Source organism: Polypterus senegalus, chromosome 2, assembly GCF_016835505.1.
Source record: "Polypterus senegalus isolate Bchr_013 chromosome 2, ASM1683550v1, whole genome shotgun sequence".
Taxonomy (NCBI): Eukaryota; Metazoa; Chordata; class Cladistia; order Polypteriformes; family Polypteridae; genus Polypterus; species Polypterus senegalus.
In genome coordinates this window covers 75,557,302-75,576,067 of record NC_053155.1, presented here as the reverse complement: position 1 = coordinate 75,576,067, position 18,766 = coordinate 75,557,302, and the positions used below count along the sequence as shown (strand labels likewise).

Sequence of the window (18,766 nt, the reverse complement as noted above, 5' to 3'; positions counted from 1 at the left end):
TTCAGATTATGGTTTGCATTTTTTAAAGGTGCAGACGACATGATCAAGCTGTTGTACATATGTATTCACGTGGCCACTATGAACTTGTGGCTCCAATAACAGCCAAGCGCGCGCCTACCCATTCGTTAATAATCCCCAGGGCCCTCAGCGTGGGTCACCCAGTCCAATGTATGTGATCTTTGGAAAGATTTTCACTGGCCATTATTGTTAGCAAGCAGATGTCACATTCTCCGTGTTGACTGACATTCTGCTGTGGTGTTAAATACAAATGAAGATTGTGGGCTGCCATTCCTACAGCGGTTTGGGAAAGTGTTTTATTGTTAGGAATCTGCTGTGCTAGTCACAAATGGCAAATGAGGCACCAAGGTGAGGGGTCAAAAGGGTGCAGCTTTTCAGTAAAGATAGAAAATACTCAGAGTACCAACAGATGAAATTCTCATGTTTGAAAATAAAAAAGATAGAGATGTGGATACATAGACTACATCAAAACGTCTTTTCTGCATAATGCTAAAATAAGTAAATTCTGCAATCACACGAGAGTCTGCCATTTGTACTGATGCACAAATACTGCACTATAGTAACATAGAATGGATATGCATGGCGGGAATAATAATAATAAATGATTAACAGATTTATCTTCAAAGCAGAGAGGCAGCAGACCGTGCTTTTCTTGTTTTTACACAGCCTTAACCACTGCAGGGTGCTGGATTTGTGTTATTTACCTAAGGAATACGTGACAAAAACGAATACCGTTTAGTGGACAGTTGATGCCTAAAAGAAATCTGCACTGTCATCACATGAATGTTTTTCTGTTGTTGTTAAAGCTATTGGATATGGTACTAATTTAACCAGAGATGCTACTTTAAACATTGAAGGACAAGCTTCATTGTTAGAAGGTTTGGCTTATGTTTCAGTAGCAAAAAGTCCTCCTTCAGCAAGTAGCAGTCTGTGAAGTATTGAGTTGAATGTAATAAACACGACACGCCATTTTGTAGCCTTAAATGACTACCTTGTGTAGTGTTGGAGATTGCACATAATTCTGAGTGTAATCCATTTGTGCAGTGTCATAATAGTAATGTCCATCCATTATTAAGCTATACTTTACTGCTGGATACTTGATCTCTGCCCATAAAATAACTTTATTATTCCATCAGTGATGCATTATTTTGTTTTTTGTTTTTTTTTTTTTGTAACTAAAAAGTCGGCAGTCTACCTATTTAATTATGTGTATTTCAACTTGTTGCATATTAATACACGTTTCATACCTCAACTGCTTTTCATACTTTAAGAAGTTACTGTATATAGATTGTGTTATCTCAAGAGTACGAGAGGCACAGTTGAGTAAGAGCTCGCGTTTGATCGCTCGAACGAGCAGAGCGGCTGCCAAGAGTACACTGAAGGACAGGAAGCGCAATACGACAAGGCAATTGTTTTGTTCTACAACTGTAGGATATTCCTCTGGAAAATGAATGGCAGATACGCAAAAGTCAGTTTATTTCTTCCATACAGTCTACAAGTTGCATTGTAACTTGGAAATCTTTGTAATCCAATCATTTCAAAGACAAATTGTCTAAACGGAATTGTGATGTTGTCTTGGAATGTATTTGCTTGGTAAAGTCAGTGATTGGATTAGAAAGTGCAGTGTGTCTGAGCCATGACACTTCAGTTCACAATCTCTCATCTCGAAAGACTAAAGCGATTTGATCAGGCAGTACCTCATATTACAATCATACTGTTGTGCTGCTCTTTTTCAATACTTCACTCTGACTCTGTTTAAAAAGGTTATTTTAAATAAAAAAGGAAAGGTTTTTAAATTTTAAAATTGATTTTTTTTTTGGTCACTTGCATCTTAGTTTTTGAGAGGAATGCATATTTGTGATTTTTGATTTGATATATTTTGTTTTTTAATTTTTGTTCAAGAATGTCTTTTTTACATTAATTTCATACTACTACCTTTTTTAACATTGTGTGTGTATGCTTATCATGTCATTTTTCCATACGCAGAAGAGCACTGATCTATTATTGTGTGTTACCTTTGTGCGGATGTGTTTTGACTGATTCTGTAGAGGTTTTAACAGACCAATTTTATTTACACCAATTCTTTACTTTGTACATGCAGATTTTGAAAGTATGTTTTTAATACATATAGCACTCCTGAAAGGACAGTAATAATCTGTCAAAAAGCAACATTCCTGGTTGGACTGTTCTTATCAGACTGTTGCATGATTCCACTGTGGCAGTTACCTGTACATTATGCCATAAAGTTTGAAAAGATTCATTTGCTGTGCAGTGTATTCTTTAAGTGCATTGTCCGAACATTTAGAGCTTCAAATGAAAAAGTTTAAAGTGGCTGCTGTTACATACTAGATGTCAGAATTCTGCTTAAACTGAAAATGGTACAAACATCTGACTTTAAAGAGAGCTACAAGTCTTCAGTTCTCTTTATATATTTTTCGTTGTAGTTTCTGTCATTATCTTCTTATAATTTCCAAAATGAAAGTGGCTGTGAAATTTTTTCAGTGAATCAAAAAAATGTAAAGTGGGTGTTTATCATAAGCAAAATACCTTCCTCGCCCCACAGAAGTCAATTCTAGCACAGTTAACCTTAGAATAACAGTAAATAAAACTGTAAAATATACACGGGGGAGTCTTTTGTTAGAATGAGCAACGTACAGCACTCTTGTACTTTAGTCATTTTCAGGAATGAACACATTTCATTTGTTAATGTGTAATTCATTTTTGGATTATATTCTCAGCTGAGATACCGAACGTCACTGTGCATTTCCCACTCTCCAGGCGGCTCAGGTCGCTCTTCTCTTGGACGCTTAACACTGCTGATTTGCTTTATGACATTATGGCCCCTACCTCGGGTGTGTATCTGCGCTCAAGAGAATACATGTGCCAGGATGACAATTCAAAATCTAAAGTTTATGATGTAGAAGATCTCTGACATTTCAGTTTTATTCTGAAGTTTGGTGAGCTGGAGGAAATGGCTATCTTAATAATCTGCAACAGAGAAATTAAGCCATAGAAAACAGATTTGTATTCGGGAAACAATGTGCACAAAATAAAATGCTGTGGGTGGGTACTCATTGCTGGAAGCAAGTGCAGAATCACTGACAGAAGTAACTCCTAAGGTCCCTGTGGACTCAGTAGGCACTCCGTTTAAACCCTGATCAGATGTGAGGAGTGTCGTCTCGCTCATTGCCAGTTGGTGTCGATGGGATAGAAAGACGCTGCTCTGCTGTTGGACACTCTGATGAGTTGCTGCCAGGTCCAGAGTTGGGCCCACAGGAGAAGCTCTGGCCACTAGGAACCCAAACTGCATCTGCTGTGTCACCTCATTAAAGATGTTCATTACTAAACAAGTTTAGTTTGGGGTTTATTAACAAAAATGCCCAATGTGATATTCCACTGGGGAGGACTGGTGGCAGCTACTTTGGACAATGTATCATTTGTTGCTTTTATATTGTCATCTGTAACACATTTTTACTGATGCCCTCCCAAATAAGAGTTCACCCATTTTATAGTCGTAATACAGTGTTGTGAAAAAATAAATACAGCCCATTAAAAGGTTTTTGTTTATCAAAATATTTGCTTTCATGCATATGCAATGTTCATGTAAACAATATTGATAGATAAAAGTGATCTGATTTTAACAAATAACAATGACAAATATTATTCCAAGCATTTATTCAACAAAAAAAGTACATCTCTTAACTTCAGTAGCTGCTGCTGTTCTTTGGTAGAAGTAACTTCTTGTAGGCACATCCTGTAATTGTCTCTCAGTCTTGCACATCAACTTAGGGGAGAGATTTTCACACTCGTCTTTCTGGAACTTAAACTGGGATGTCAGATGGCTTTCTTAGACATGTTGCCTGCTTCAAGACCCAACCCAAGTGTTTCGATGTGGTTGCCATTCATGAAGCCTCGATTGTTTATTTTTTTTCTTTTGTGAAATTATAGGAGTGTTTTGGGTGATCATCTTGTTTTGAGGTCCACTTATGGTTCAGCTTTTTAACAGATGCCCCCACACTGTCCTCAGGTCCTCTCTGTAGTCCTGTTCTTCACTTCAGGAGTTGACTAACAAACTTCAGGCGTGTATTGGTCTTCTTTTTTTATTTTGAGAGCAGACGCTTTTTCTTTCTGACCTAGCATGTAGGAAGGAGCTGTTTGGACTCATTCAGGTAGTTGCTGGATGTGTTTTGATGATGACTAAGGTGACACTTGCCTATAAATGTCTTGATGTTGCCCTCAAATTTTGTTAGACCAACCACAGTGTCTGTTGGTCACCTTTTTGGCTAAGTGTGTTGCGATGACTGAACTTTGATACATTTCCAGTGGACTGAAGTTTTCTGTTTGCAGATAAGCAAGTGAAATTACTAACTGCTTAAAAATGGCTTTAAAACCATTCCCAAAAATCGACTGCACCTGTTTGGGTGTACCGGATTACAATTTTAGGCATTTAACAGAATGAGGGATATGTGTAGGTGGGGATTGTACAAGGATGTTGGATTTAAATAGTACATATGAATACAAAATGTGGTTTCAATCGTATTTTTATTACCTATTAATACTGTTAAAATATTTTGTCCAAAAAGTAAAAAAAAAAAAAAATCCTTTTCACTGTGTGTACTTACTGTTTGACACTGTTCTCTCTATAGTTGTTTCATTTTTTACTAGTCCAGCATGTGATATTTATTGATTAGCCCCCTACTGTACATGCTCCCCTTTTATTGTCCCTTGTCAAACATCTGCTTTATTGTAGTGCTTACATAACAAAGTCCATCCATTTTCCAACCCGTTGAATCCGAACACAGGGTCACGGGGGTCTGCTGGAGCCAATCCCAGCCATCACAGGGCGCAAGGCAGGAACCAATCCCAGGCAGGGCGCCAACCCACCGCAGGACACACACACCCACACTCACACACCAAGCACACACTACGGACAATTTAGAATCACCAATCCACCTAACCTGCATGTCTTTGGACTCGATGTTCACAAATAACGGTCCTCTGATATTAATGAACAGTGGCATCTTGTGTAATAGGTAGACACAGGATTAGAATTAGGCAGGAACCAACACTGAATCGGCTGCCTGTCTGTTATAGGACACCCTCATACAAAGATAATTAGAGTAGCCAACTAATCTTGGGTCCATCGTTGGGGTGGCAGAAGTACTTGCACATTAGGGGTGAAGCAGAATAATTGGAGGACTGACTAATCACACCATCTCTGAAGGAGCGTCCAGTCTCCACTCATTACCCAAACTGTATTCTGTCAAGCCACCTACTTCAAAGTGTTGCCTTTACTGTTAATTTGTTGAATCAATGCTGTTGGCTGAAAATCTTCAGCCGGCTTCACATTTCTCTAGACACCTCCACATAGTTCTCCTTTCTAGCAGGTGGTCTTGTTCATTTTAATGCTTGCTTTTGGGCCGCCTTTTCTAGGTTTACGAGATGGACCTGTGAGTATGTTAGTGACACTTGAACAGTACTGACGAGCACAGGCCATTTGGCCCAACAAAGTTTGTCAATGCTGCTCACCTCGTTTCTCTAAAATAACCTCAAATTGCATTTCATTCACAAATCCCTAACGCCCTCCTGTCGACCCCACTACATGCTAATTTGCTTCGTGTGTGGCATAAAAAAAACATTTTCTAATGTCAACATTGATTTGGCAAATACCGCATTATCTGCCACTCTACCTCGTATGGTATCATTTGCAAACTTGACCAGCTTATTTGTATTATGAAGATCATTCGTGAATATTAAAAAGAGCAGCGCCCCATCACCTAATTTTGATTATTACCCATACTTGAATAAATGAACAACTTCAAACGTAACCATACGGATATACTTATCTATTTTCGTTGTTTGTTGTACTGATATTTTTGTTGACCACATGCACGCGAGCGGTGAATTGGACTCTTTCTCACGTGACTCCACTGCAAGACGGGGAGTGACGTCACCTCCCAGTTGGCGTTCATGTAACGGTCTTGTCCAATCACAAAAGACTCGGGCGTGTCAGATTCCGCCTCCCTCGTCTTTTTTGCTGCGCGAAGCTCACCCTTTAGCGACTTACTGCTCACGTTCGCGTTTTACTAACTAACGGTAAGACAAGGAAAGTATTCCACTGTTAGATTTACAGATTCACTTTTCAAGAGACACCGCTAGCTGCCGTAAACGTAATCCCCGGTATGGCTTTACTAATGACCGCCGCGTATCTAGGCAGACCATTCTCTGTAGAGTGTGTGTGCTCGGTCTTTTCTTACCGACGACACATCATTGCTAATCCAAAGGTTCCACATTTGTCGTTCGTCTCCCGTCGGAATATTAGATGGTGGAACATGTGCAGTGTGCGCGACTTCTACTCACGCCAAGAAAACATCAAGCGTATCAGTCAGTCAAGTAAGTTGATGCCCGGCAAAACAATGAATAGTGTTTGTGAAGTTTTGCCTGTTTTTGTACCTCTATCTATCTCTTCGCTATATGCTGCTTTTGTCTCTTTTTTCGACATTAACTTTCATTATGCTGTATGCATATTCTCCCGGGCCATTCTTAATGAGTGCTAAACTTTTTTTTTTTTAATAACATGCCCACTACTGTCAATTCCAACCGCGCATGAGCACGGTTAAGTGGAGTAGTTCACACAAGTGCAAACAGAACGCATTGCAATCCCAAGAAATGTGTTAAACTGAAGTCCCAGACAGATCTAGTAAGGCGAGGCTCGTCTCTTTATTCAGTACTCCGAATCTCGGCCGCCCAGTTTCGCATGTCAGCCATATTGTGTACCACCGCCGGGGGCGCTCTCAGCCGACGTCGCCACAATCCTGCTTTCCTGCCTATCCAATTGAAACGTTAAAAATGTAGATTGTGTTAAATTACAGGGGACGTTTTGAGTTATGTATGTAATAATCAAATGTATGGTCTTTACTGCAAGATAACCACATTCATGCCGTTACAGTATATTGGAAAGAAATGTGGACGATACCCAGTAAGTACTGTACAACTTAAGGGGTCACACACACGATTATTCATCAGGTTTATCCTGTAAAACTCTAGTTGTGCAGCAATTTAAAATTAATATAAATAAATGTACTTTTTGCAAAAGCATTCCTGAAACTATTCAACATTTATTTTGGCTATGCCCCACAGTTCAAAAGGTACAAGCGTACATTAAAAATGAGACTAATGTGAATGTCGGTTTTGAAGAAATGAACGTTTTGCTAAACTTCAACCCCAGTGGGGGGAAAAAAAGTAAAAAATAATTTGTAATAAATGAGTACATAACGTTGATCCTGACCTCTCACCAGATTTAAATATGATTTTAGTTGAAAGTTATGATATCCTTCCTACGACACAGGCCTCTGTACACGATGTGTGTGTGTACGCAGCAGACAGCAGTGAGTACTGGCCGTGGGGTGTCTGTTACTGGAGCGATTACCCTTTAAGTCGGATTCAGTTCATTTGGTCAGAAATAAGAGGTTCTTTAAGTTAGTTTGTTGGGTCGCTATTAAATCATTCTTGTCTTAGTATATTGAACCGTGACGGAATAGCATCCCGTTCAGAATGGCAGCTGCAGCAGTCAAAGAGGTACACACTACACAAAAGTTTGTCCTGCAAAAAGCAACAGTAGGAAAGTGGAGCAGGACGCCCTTTTCTGTTTCGAAAAACGATCAGTCGTGTTCTTTACATAGTTGCGTCTGTGTATGTATGGAAAATGCAGGCGGCACTCCATCCCGTATGGTTTTTAATGTCTACACCCACTTTTGATATTAAATATCGCTAAGTGGCCATTTTATTTATTTTGCATATTTTAATGTGGTGTTGGTGTCCGAGGTGAATAGCTAAAGAAGCTTTGAACCTGCCAGTTAACTGCCCAGAAAGGCATTGTAATTTTTTTTTTAATTTAAAAATTGACTCACTTTAGAACAGTTTCCCAAGACAAATTAATGTATATTGTGATTATGAAAAATGCCGTCCTTATTCTCTAAGTGCCGCCACCTTCAAAATGAACAAAGTTAATCATCAGGAAGTGTGAGCGTTTTTAATGTGATCACTGAATATTTGCCAACTCTTTTAATGAAGTCTTTCTTTTCCCAGACGTGAAAAAGATGATGTCCTTTCAAACCTTGGATAAGAACTTTTTTTTTTATTTTATATACTGGCACACTTCAGCATTTGACCTTTCACATGCCGTGCTATTGTGCTGGTCCTTGTAGAGGCCTTCAGATGTGGGGCATAAGCTGGGAGTGGTAGTGGTGATTTAACACGCGCCTCAGTGCCCGCATACTGTACATTTAGTAAAATCTTCTCATAGCCAGTGAATGTAGTTTAGGTTGTGGGGCAGCAGAGGGCAGCACAAAGCCTACTCGCATACACATCACATCCACAAGTTGCCCTCCATCTTTTGGAACTGCCAGTTCAGCTGACCTGCATGTCTTTGGCAAGGTGACCCCACACAAACTCCACATGGACAACAAGCTTACATGGGACTCGAACCCTGGACACAGGACACATGAGGAGGTCCTTTGTTACTTACCTGCTAGTTGTTAACAGCGCAGATGTTTCACAGCGGTTTGGTCCATGGCACATACACTTTAAGAAAGTAAAACTTTTCCTTAAATTCGCTTTTTGAGCTTCATGGTAGCAGACCTGCTGACGATGACTCCAGCGATGGGGTTTGATTCTCCCCTGGACGCTGCCTTTAAAGGTCAGGCCTGCATGTTATCCCCTTTTCCAGGGTCCTTTGCTTCCCATTCACTTTACAAATATTAGCTGTAAGGGCAATTCAGTGTTGTATGGTTTGTATTCTGAACTTATGTGGTTATGTATTTAAACTTACTAATATTGACCTGCTCACTTTATAGTTACTTGAAACCTACAGTAGGATGTCTGACAGTGAGGAGGACGACTGTCCACGGCTTTCGGCTGAAACTCTGGCGGCACTTCAGGAGTTTTATCTGGAGCAACAGCCAAGCACAGTTACAAAGAACTTTGCAGTGGGAGCCATTGAAGAGGACTGGGTAGGTGGCCTTCACTCTCTGTGTATAGACAGCAGGCGTTAAGCGACAGACATCTGGTTAAGAATCTTTAGGGGCCCAAAACTAACTTGCAGAGCTTACTTTTCACTTCGCCTCAGTTGGCGAGTGACCTGCTGATTTCTTCAGTGTGCCTTTCAGTAGGTGTCTTTTCCCTGGATGGATAATTTTAGTGTCCATATTGTGAGATGACTGTGACGGGCCAGTGACCCTTGTCAGTCTCTGACAGTCGCATTAAGACACCAATGTGCTTTAAAGAGGTTGTCCACCTGAACCTTAACTGTTCTCACACATCACAAAAGCAAATGGTAGTCAATTACTACGTGTTGCTGCTTCAGGCCTGATGGTACATAAACAGTGCATCCCTAGAAGAATGGGCAAAGGTCAGACACTCTCACAGCCACTCAGAAAATGGCAAGAGAGGAGCCAGGTCCAGTTCACCTGGCGAGCAGAGGACCAGACAGACAGGCACTGCTTATTTAATGTTGATCCGTAAGTCAAGACAGGAGGCTGAGTTCGCACTCCACCATATCCATCTTGTTTCCTTCACAGAGAGCATGCCATGACTTCACTTAATGTAGTCACGAGCATCAGGGTTTTCCTAACTGCTTCATGTACTGCAGGAGCTGCTTAGATCACTCAGGCCGAGTGCTGGCTCAGAGGCTAGGGATCTGCACGGGCAATCAGAAGGTTGCTGGTTCAAATCCTGTAAATGCCAAAAGGGACTCTGCTCTGTTGGGCCCTTGAGCAAGACCCTTAACCTGCAATCGCTGAGCGCTTTGAGTAGTGAGAAAAGCGCTATACAAATGCAAAAAATGATTTTTAACACTTGTAGTTCACACACAACCAGCGAAAGTGTTGGTGCGTGCTAACATTTGTGGTGTAAATTTCAGCGTGACAATAGGTTGGGGTAAATTCTTTAAATTTGAAAAGCTCTTTGTACCAAACATTAATTTGTTAGAGAATTCTGTTGCCCAGAACTGCATGTCAGAGGAGGGCATTGCAGAAGCAAATGAGTAGACGTTGGAGCCGTCATGCGAGACTTCTAGACTGACGATGAGTGACAGAAAAGCCTGAAACTTCATATGGAATGTAAACTCCTTTGTTTAGCTGGTAAAACGAGGATGGGAACACCTGATTCAGTTTTATATACACATCGTGACACAAGTATATACACAAGTAACTAACTGAGCTGTTTGTACAGTTAACTACAGCATCATCCGGGTATTCTTGGGGTGCTGAAATAACATTATTATAAGTGTCTCTTGAGGTCTCCATGACCAAACCTCCTCACCTTTCTATGGATAGTTTGATGCTGATATACTGTATAGTGAGGGGACAGTGGGCTCTGCTGCTTAATGGTACACCCTCACTGTTGCATTTAGAAGTCAGAAGCCCGTCTGCAGTTTCCTTTAACTGAATTAAATGGGTAAGCAAGTGCTTTCTGAACTGGAGGCCCCAAGTTCATGGCCAGCCTGTCCATGTGAAAATGTAACGCAGGGAGTGGCTGGGCCCTGAGCAATGTCTCCTTGGTGGCAAACTTGATCACTTACATATTTGGTAATGCTGATCTGCCAAGCTAGTTTTCTTGTATAAACTGGACCAGTGCTTCGACTCATTTGATTGTGTGAACTTTGCATGTGCTAGCATTGTCTGCATGGGTTTTCTCCCAGTGTTCCCAGAGATGGGCAGGTTGAGTTCATTGGCAGCTCTAAGCTGGTACAACAGTCACAATCATAGTGCCCAGTGCTGAGTGATAGACTGGTCCCCAGTAACCTTGAATTGGAGTAAACAGATTTGACTTACTTTGTAATATTATTTACTAGCCAAAGCCCACCGTAGCATACGGCGGTGTAAAAATAGGAACGGAAAATGGTGAGAAAGGAATTCAGTATAACAAAGGCTTAGGAAACCACCGTCGCAGTATAACGAAAATAGCAAGGAGCGAAACCAATGCCAATGGTCGAGAGAGTACCTTCCTGTAGCAGGCTATGGAAAAAAAAAACAGACATATATAGATAGATGCCTCATTCACTGTGTTGCCCAGTCGACACGATAAGTCAGCGCGTCCGCCCTATTGCCAGTGGTAAAAGTGCCATTTAAACTAATACAGGTAGATGTGGAAACCGGGTTTTCTGTCTTAAACCGAATCGTTTACATGCAATTATTTATATCCATTTATACTCTAAATGCATGCGTATCCCATGGTCTTAGTGGGCAGGGCTCTGTGAGTTGGCGATCGTGGCTCTCTGTCTTGTGTGCGGTATAAAATCAACGTGGCTCAGAGGTGCATGTGGACTTTTGCACAGACGAAAGCGACTGAGGCTGTGTTTGGTGAGTTGTTGCGTGCCTCGAGAGTGACACTGGACTCGGGAGGACGGTTACAGTTGGCGTGCGTGGCTCTGTTGTGCGTATCCCATGACACGGTAGGAGGGTTAGAGTTGGCGGGCGGGGCTCTGTCAAGCGTAGCCCATGGTCTTAGAGTTGGCGGGTGGGGCTCACTGTCTTGCATGCCCTCAGTGTCTTGCTTGCGCTTAGTGAATTATATAGATAGATTATTTACCCAACCTAAAATACCCCAGGATCTCAAAAGCTAAATGCAAAAAAATAAAATAACTACACCCATAGTTGATTAACGTGCAGGAATAACTTCTAAGTAGCTGTTTCTTGGACAAGACGAGCAGATTTTTGGGTTGTTGTTGACGACGTTTAGCCTCCTACTCCTTACATCAGATGTTTAGTTGAGGGCAACAATTTATGTGCAGATCTTTTAAGTGCCCACTAGAGCACCTCAATGGACCTGAGGTTTGGGCTTTGGTTTGGTCTTGTGAATGCCGTCCTTCTTTTCTTTTTCATCCATTCACGTGCTGGTATGCTGGTGCTTTTAGGGTTATTGTCAAGTGTCAGCTGCTGTACAAATATCCTCACATTTTTCTTTACAATGTTCTAATACAACAAAGAATTCTGTAAAATGTTTATTTCTCCTTTGGGACAAATAAAGTATAAGATACTGCCGTTCAGTGTTTTCAGCCTTTCTGTTGTGCTTCACAGGGTACATCTCTGACAACTCCGCTAGGGAAACTACTGAACATCCAAGTGATGGATATGCTTGTAAGGGTGTCGCTAGAAGGAGCATACACAGCCTCAATCCATCTGATAAGGTGTTACTGGATTTCTTTCCAGTCATGGATTATCCATAAGAACAACCATATTTGAAAGTGGAGTCTGAATAGATGCTTTTAAAAAGCTCAGCAGTGGAGGCTGAATTAGATGTGGCCCAAAGGTGATCAGCACTTGTCATGGCAGCACCCCTAACACCCACTCCTGGAGATCTGGAAGTGATCGATTTAAAGAGGCCTACTGTACAGTGTGAGCAGGATTACCCTCTGATTCGATTAAGACATGCCGTGAAGGCAGAAGAGATCTGCATATCAAGTAGCTTGTTAGGAAGGAGTTTCGTGCAGCATTAGAGGTTTGACCGTCTTTTTGAAAGTGGTAAATGAAACTGAGGGAAATGTTGGCATCATGTGGGGTAACTGCCAAGAAATGAAGGAAGCATTTTGATAAACTCCAAACACCATTAGATACGTCAACCTCCTTGTGATAGTTCCAGGAATATCTGTTAGTTTATATCCGTGGTTGAGGCGCTCTGCACTAGTAAAGCTGGCTACAAAGGCTGAACACACATAACATTATGGGTTAGAAAGGTGCTTTTGTGGAAATACATTGGGATTTGTAGTCTGATGTTGTGGTATCATTTTGTAAAAAATGTATTCTAGTTAAGGATTATTCTACTCGGCTTCTCGGAGAACCAGCATGCCGTGGTGCACGAATGGAGTTTGTTAGTGATGGTCAATGTTTGGTATCAAGAGTGGAATTTCCATATCCTGGTGATGGAGAGAGAATGAACCTACTTCTCTGGCACAGCCATTCAGGTAGATTATGGTCATTTTTCAGTCTGGTTTATGACAACATATCAAGGGTGTGTTGAGGGAGGTCTCTTAAGAGTGGGAAAGTCACTGCTAATTTTCTTGGAACAGTTTGCTTTCTTGATGTTAACTTGCATCATTCAATAGTTGGCATAGGACTGTACCATCGGGCGTCTTAGTGCAGCCAACTGTTCGTGAACTGGATGTTAAGATGCAGCCAAGTCTTGCTTGGAAAACAGTCCAGCTTGGTGATGTAAAGTATACATCTTTGACTGTAGATGATTATTTAATCTGGAAGCAGGTCACAGTCAAGTGTGGCAATATCAGAATGAAAATTGGCACATTCAAATCTGAAGCCCTTTTTGGGGGAGAGAGCGTGCAGTGCTGCTGTTAAGTGAGAACAGCACCAGCCTTAAGAGTGAAAGTTTCACTTGGCAGCAGTGCTGAAGCTGGTGCCAAGTACTCAGATGGACCTCTGAATTGACTGGTTTATTTCCATCTCCTGCAGTGGTCACAAGCTTTAAGTACAGGAAGAAGAAATGAGACTGACGTTCTTGTACAAAGTTTCTGGATTTTCTCTCCATTAGGTCTTGATAGACTTGCGGATCAAGAGGAAGCAGTGTGGTAGTTTGGGTATCCATTGAGTATGCCATGCTCGGCAGCTTCTGTGGCACGTGTATTTGGCATGGCCCGCTTAGATAAGACACAGAAGACATAATGAAGAGGTGATAATTCTGGACAGGCTGGAGATTTTACTAGAAAAGGTTTGAGACATTTACTACGATAGAGAAGTTGATACTGACATGCTACCACATGAACCTCGTGAGACAATGTAATGTTCCAACTTAAAACTATTGCAGTAAACATCATGTTGACAGTAAGGACAAGTACTTTATGCTGTTTATGGAACTGTGCAGGCAGGTAGAATGAGATGGTGATAGTCAAGTGACCTTTGCAGTGTATTTGTTTTAACAGCAGTTAAGCCAGTTCTGGTACAGCGATGACACAGCAGAGCACCTTGCCAAAGAAGTCATTTCAGCCATTGGGAGAGGCAGCAAGTGAGTAGTCTGATTACATCCATCTCCTTGCCTTTGTCTTAAAATACCATTTATGTTAACAGTGAGCCTGAAGAACTGTATGTTGGCGTGTTCATCCCAACAGTTTATTCAGTTTTAACTGGAGATCATAAAGAAACCATGCTTAAAACGGATCAATTTTATTTTTCCAGGCTTTGCTTAAATGTAATGTGTCCCGGATCCTTTCACTGTATTGTTTATGCCTGACTTTCTTCATTCTGAGTTGGGTTACTCTTCATGTAAATTTTAGATGCTCTCATTTGGCCCACAAGGGTTTCCTGTTATTCATGTAGGACCTATGGTCAGGTTCATTGTGTGCTTCTGCTTTACCAGCAATGGTCTGGCATTTCATCCACCTTGTATCCACTGCTGGCCTGATAGACTATGTCTTTAATTTAGCCTGAAATTAATAAACTGTAATTTTGTCTTAATTCTATTTAGTTGTTTTCTGCTTACTTCCTCCTTTGCAGAATTGCTTGCATCAGTGCTCCAAGCATTTACCAGAAGTTGAAGGAGCTTCACCATGAAGATGTTTCTGTGGTTATCCTAGAATATGACAAGAGGTTTTCAGTGTATGGAGAAGAATTCATCTTCTATGACTATAACAGCCCCCTCTCCTTACCAGACAGCATAACGCCCAACAGTTTTGATATCGTCGTAGCTGATCCCCCTTATCTGTCAGAAGAATGCCTCACCAAAACAGCACAGACAATTAAATTTCTTACAAAAGGAAGAATTCTTTTATGTACAGGTAAGTCCTTATTTTTATTAATGTGCACAGCATGTATCTACTGCATGTTTTGGTGGTAAAGATTCTCCTCATCCAATGAAGCACGTAAGCAGGAATGTTCAGCAGACTCCACAAACTGCTGTCTACTAACTGTGGAAAATTCCAAACCCATCTTAAATTGCAAGGATAAGAAATTGGATTGATGCACTAAATGTTGCTGGTACTACTAGAGATATGCAGAATAACGCTCGTAGTTTGATGGTTTATTGTGAGTGGCCAGTTTTTGAGCCATCAGTACATTTGCTTGTTAAACTGCAGCTTACTCTGTTTTAGTTAAAGCAGATCGCTATATAACTTGAAATAATGGTATTTTTTTAAGGTTTGGTTTTTAATCCCAGCCAGAAGTTACAAAGAACACTGTGGACAAGGTGTTTTTTTTTTTTTCTGCCTGAAAATGTTTTATTTCATTATAATGAATTATCTTCTCAGAATAAATTCCTGTGCTAAATTGGTTTTTTTTTTATAGTGCCTTTCTAAAATGAACACTATCCCAATGCCATACAACCTGCACTTCATAACAGGTAATCCACCTGAAGCTAAGCATTTTTGGGCCTGGCCAGTACTTCGATGGGAAACCAACTAGGAAAAGCCAGGGCTGCTGCTGGAGAAGGTATTGGTGAGGCGATCAGGAGAAGCTTACCCGGTGGTTTCTGTTTTGATCCCACTGCCCCAGTGCGAACAGGGAACAATGTTCTGTAAAAATGGCGCCATCCTCCGGTGAAACATAATACAGAAGTCCTGACTCTGTGTGGTCATAAAAAATCCCTGGACATCCTTTAAATGAGTAGGGTGTTTACCGTTGTCCTGGCTAAATTGCCCATCATGGCCTTGTCCATTCTACCCTCCTAACCATCCTTTGTACCTTATTGTTTAACTATTGTCTCACCCCTTCAACGCCTAATATGGCTATTATATGACAAAAATGCCTGATGTTAATATCTTCCATGATGCTGCACACTCGTGGTCATTGAAATGGCTTCCCTCTGTGTATGTAAAGTGCTTTGAGTGTCTAGAAAGTGCTGTGTAAATGTAACTGTCTCAGTGGATACATTTTACATAAGTAGTTTACATTTGGAACAATCAAATCTTTAGTTTAGAAAAAAAGTAACTGTATTTGCCTGTAATGGATTGGTGGCCCATTCTGGGGTGGTTCCTGCATTACATTCAGTCCTTCTAGGATAGGCAGTGGCTCTCCACATCCCTGAATAGGTGGATTAAAGCAAGACAAATATAACTTTTAATACAGCCCCACCATAATTCATCATAAAGTCTTAGACAAAAAAGAATACATTTATAATTAAATATATTTGTTGTATTGATAGATTACTTGAACTTAATATGAGACTGTTGGTCTTTTTATTTCCTTAGCTAAATACACCAATTGTACCTGCTCTTCTTTATAATCTTTTGCATGTCCTAAACCAACAGTTTTTATGCCTTGTCACACATTTCAAACCAATTTTTGCTGTTTCTTTCTGTGTTTCCTGCACTACATAACATTCTCTGACGTTCATATTACAAGTCATGGGTACACCAGGTCAGAATGCATCCCAGCAGAGGCGACACTTTGCTCAACTGTTTTTAAACCATACCCGACTCTGAATGTATGCCAGTTTTTTCTCCAAGTACTAACGTTCTGAGTGGCTGGATGAACAATGCCAAAAGATTTTAATATAAACAGTGTCACGGTCTTTATTGAGGAAATTAGAAGCAGATTTCACTTTTATTTACAACAGATACTTTTGCTGGAATTATAAAAGGGTATTTATGCGTAATTAAATTTCCCCTTTTCTGCCCCTGCAAACCTTGAGGGTAATGATATTAACTTCCAAGGTGACCTTATTCTGATGCTTTACATTGCCATCATTGCTGGTTGTTTTTCTTATTTCTTTTGGGGTTGTCTTTCAGATACGCACAGCCATTTTACTACTGTTTTCTTTACAAAACAAGAAAAAGTTACAGTTCAGATAAAGAGAATACTTTTAAGTACACTATATAGAAAATAATCATACATAGTAACTTTCAGGGCAGCATGGTGACATTTAATAGATACTGGTGCCTTTGGATTTCTTTCCTAAAGTGTAAAATATTTCTTCTTTCAGGAGCAGTCATGGAAGAACTCGCAGAACAGCTTCTTGGAGTCAAGATGTGTGAATTTATCCCAAAACACAACAGACACTTAGGCAATGAATTCAGGTGCTATGTGAACTACAGATCTAGTCTGAACTCAACAGTGCAGACTTCTAATAGTTAATGTCCTATTTCACTTTTAATAAAAGACTTTGTTTATTATAATTGACGATTGGGGATGGTTGGAAAAGTCATTCAAACTGTAACCATTGCTGGGCTCTCACACTTATTCACAATCAAACCATCTTACATGAAAACACTTGGAGAAAACCCTTTGAGAGTGCTTTCATTCCAAACCTGCTTATTCATTAATTTATTTTCTGCTTACTCCAATTTGAAAAAGTATGGCAGCAACGCTGGATTCCACTTAGGAACCAGCATGGGAAAGCTAGCAGCTCACTGCAGGACATGCTTGCACACCCAAGGTTAAAAATGAACTCTACTGGAACATCTTTGTTCATGTGGTAGAAGACTGTGCTGTATTAGCAAGTGAAAGTCTACATGGACACTGCGTTCACTCACAACTGTTGAAACTCAATGCAGATCTTAAACTCACATTGTCAACGGTCCAATGTAAACGTATACAAAAGCAAGATGCATTTCAAACCTTTCTGCTCCATCTAAATCCATATCTCAATGCAGGCGCACACATCAGATGACTGCTTAGTTCCATGAGACAAGACTATTTACTAATGTGTCTTGACCTTATCCACTACTTATGCTAAAAAATATATTGTCATTGCTTAAATACAAATCTTTACTATCTCGAATTTCACTGTTTGAAATATAAATCGTGCAGACATCTGTGGATTAACTGAGAGTTCCCTATACAGTGTCCGTTCTCACTCCAGTATCCAGTCCTACCTTCACACCATTTTCTTGGCTAACTTTGTCTTCCTTAGCTAAACTGGAGTTGCTGGTCTCGGTTTCTTTGTCAGTCTCTGGAATGCACGTGCACCCAACAGGAATGGATACATAATATTCAGTGTACACGTAGCGCCCTCCAGTGCAGGATCGTGTTCTTCGTAGGATCACAGAAGGCATGAACACTGGAGTACTGCGGTGCTGTAAACTCTCCTCTCCGTAAGGTCCAACCAGGCAGCCTTTGCATAAGCAGTAGGCTTCTGGGATGTATTTGGGGTATCTTAAAGGATCATAGGAGACTCTAAAAGAAAATATTAGGAAAAAATAAAAACATCTTACAGAATAGTGTTGACTTTTATAAACAAGTTAGTATACATTCACCAGTTAAGTACTTTTTCCTATTCCATTATCCATGCATTGAACATAAACCAAAGAAAGATTAAACATGTCAGGATGGGGCCCAAAGCTCAACGTGTACCCTGCTTTGACGTGCAGTTTGCCTTTGCACTTAATCTGTCTTCTTTGGCAGCAGCATTAATCATGTACCACAGAAGAGCAGATTAGCTCAGTGCTCGAGTATTGTGCCAAATGAGTCTCTGCAGAAGTGCTTTGTGGCTCCTCCTTTGAATTTAGCCGTTCTGCCCACTTTCTGGATATCTCTGCTTTTGCTTTTTTCCTCCACCTGTGATGTGACTGCCTGTCTGATAGGGGTGGAAAATGTCATCATTTATGACTTTATTCCATTGCTTTAATTATGTTCCATGCTACTGAGATTTTTGAAATATTTTGCAATATATTACAAATTGTGTTATGACTCTGCTGCAAGATATGCAAATTATTTTCTTTTTCTGACTGAGGTTAAAGCAGAAATCAATCCTTAGGCAAAAATGTCAATGTGTTACACACAATCAGAAAAACACTTTTTTAGAAGGA

General features: G+C 40.5%; 2 protein-coding genes across 3 annotated transcripts in view; one reads left to right on the top strand and one right to left on the bottom strand.

The window, feature by feature from the left end:
• Window positions 1-6,008: 6,008 nt before the first annotated feature.
• eef1akmt1 (EEF1A lysine methyltransferase 1) lies at window positions 6,009-17,239 on the top strand. 2 transcript variants are annotated; one of them, XM_039744009.1, is made up of 5 exons: window positions 6,009-6,114; window positions 8,874-9,029; window positions 13,949-14,031; window positions 14,520-14,800; window positions 16,942-17,239. In XM_039744009.1, the coding sequence occupies exons 2-5, from the start codon at window positions 8,895-8,897 to the stop codon at window positions 17,091-17,093; spliced, it is 651 nt and encodes a 216-aa protein (XP_039599943.1). In that variant the 5' UTR covers window positions 6,009-6,114; window positions 8,874-8,894; the 3' UTR covers window positions 17,094-17,239. The 2 variants fall into 2 exon arrangements, with proteins under 2 accessions (XP_039599943.1, XP_039599944.1); XM_039744010.1 differs by lacking the exon at window positions 6,009-6,114 and adding an exon at window positions 6,161-6,411.
• il17d (interleukin 17d) overlaps window positions 17,058-18,766 on the bottom strand; it is an 18,794-nt gene continuing 17,085 nt past the window's right edge. The window contains exon 3 of the mRNA XM_039744008.1: window positions 17,058-18,134. Coding sequence (XP_039599942.1) covers window positions 17,795-18,134 — 340 coding nt within the window. The 3' untranslated portion in view covers window positions 17,058-17,794. The remainder of the gene's footprint in view (window positions 18,135-18,766) is intronic.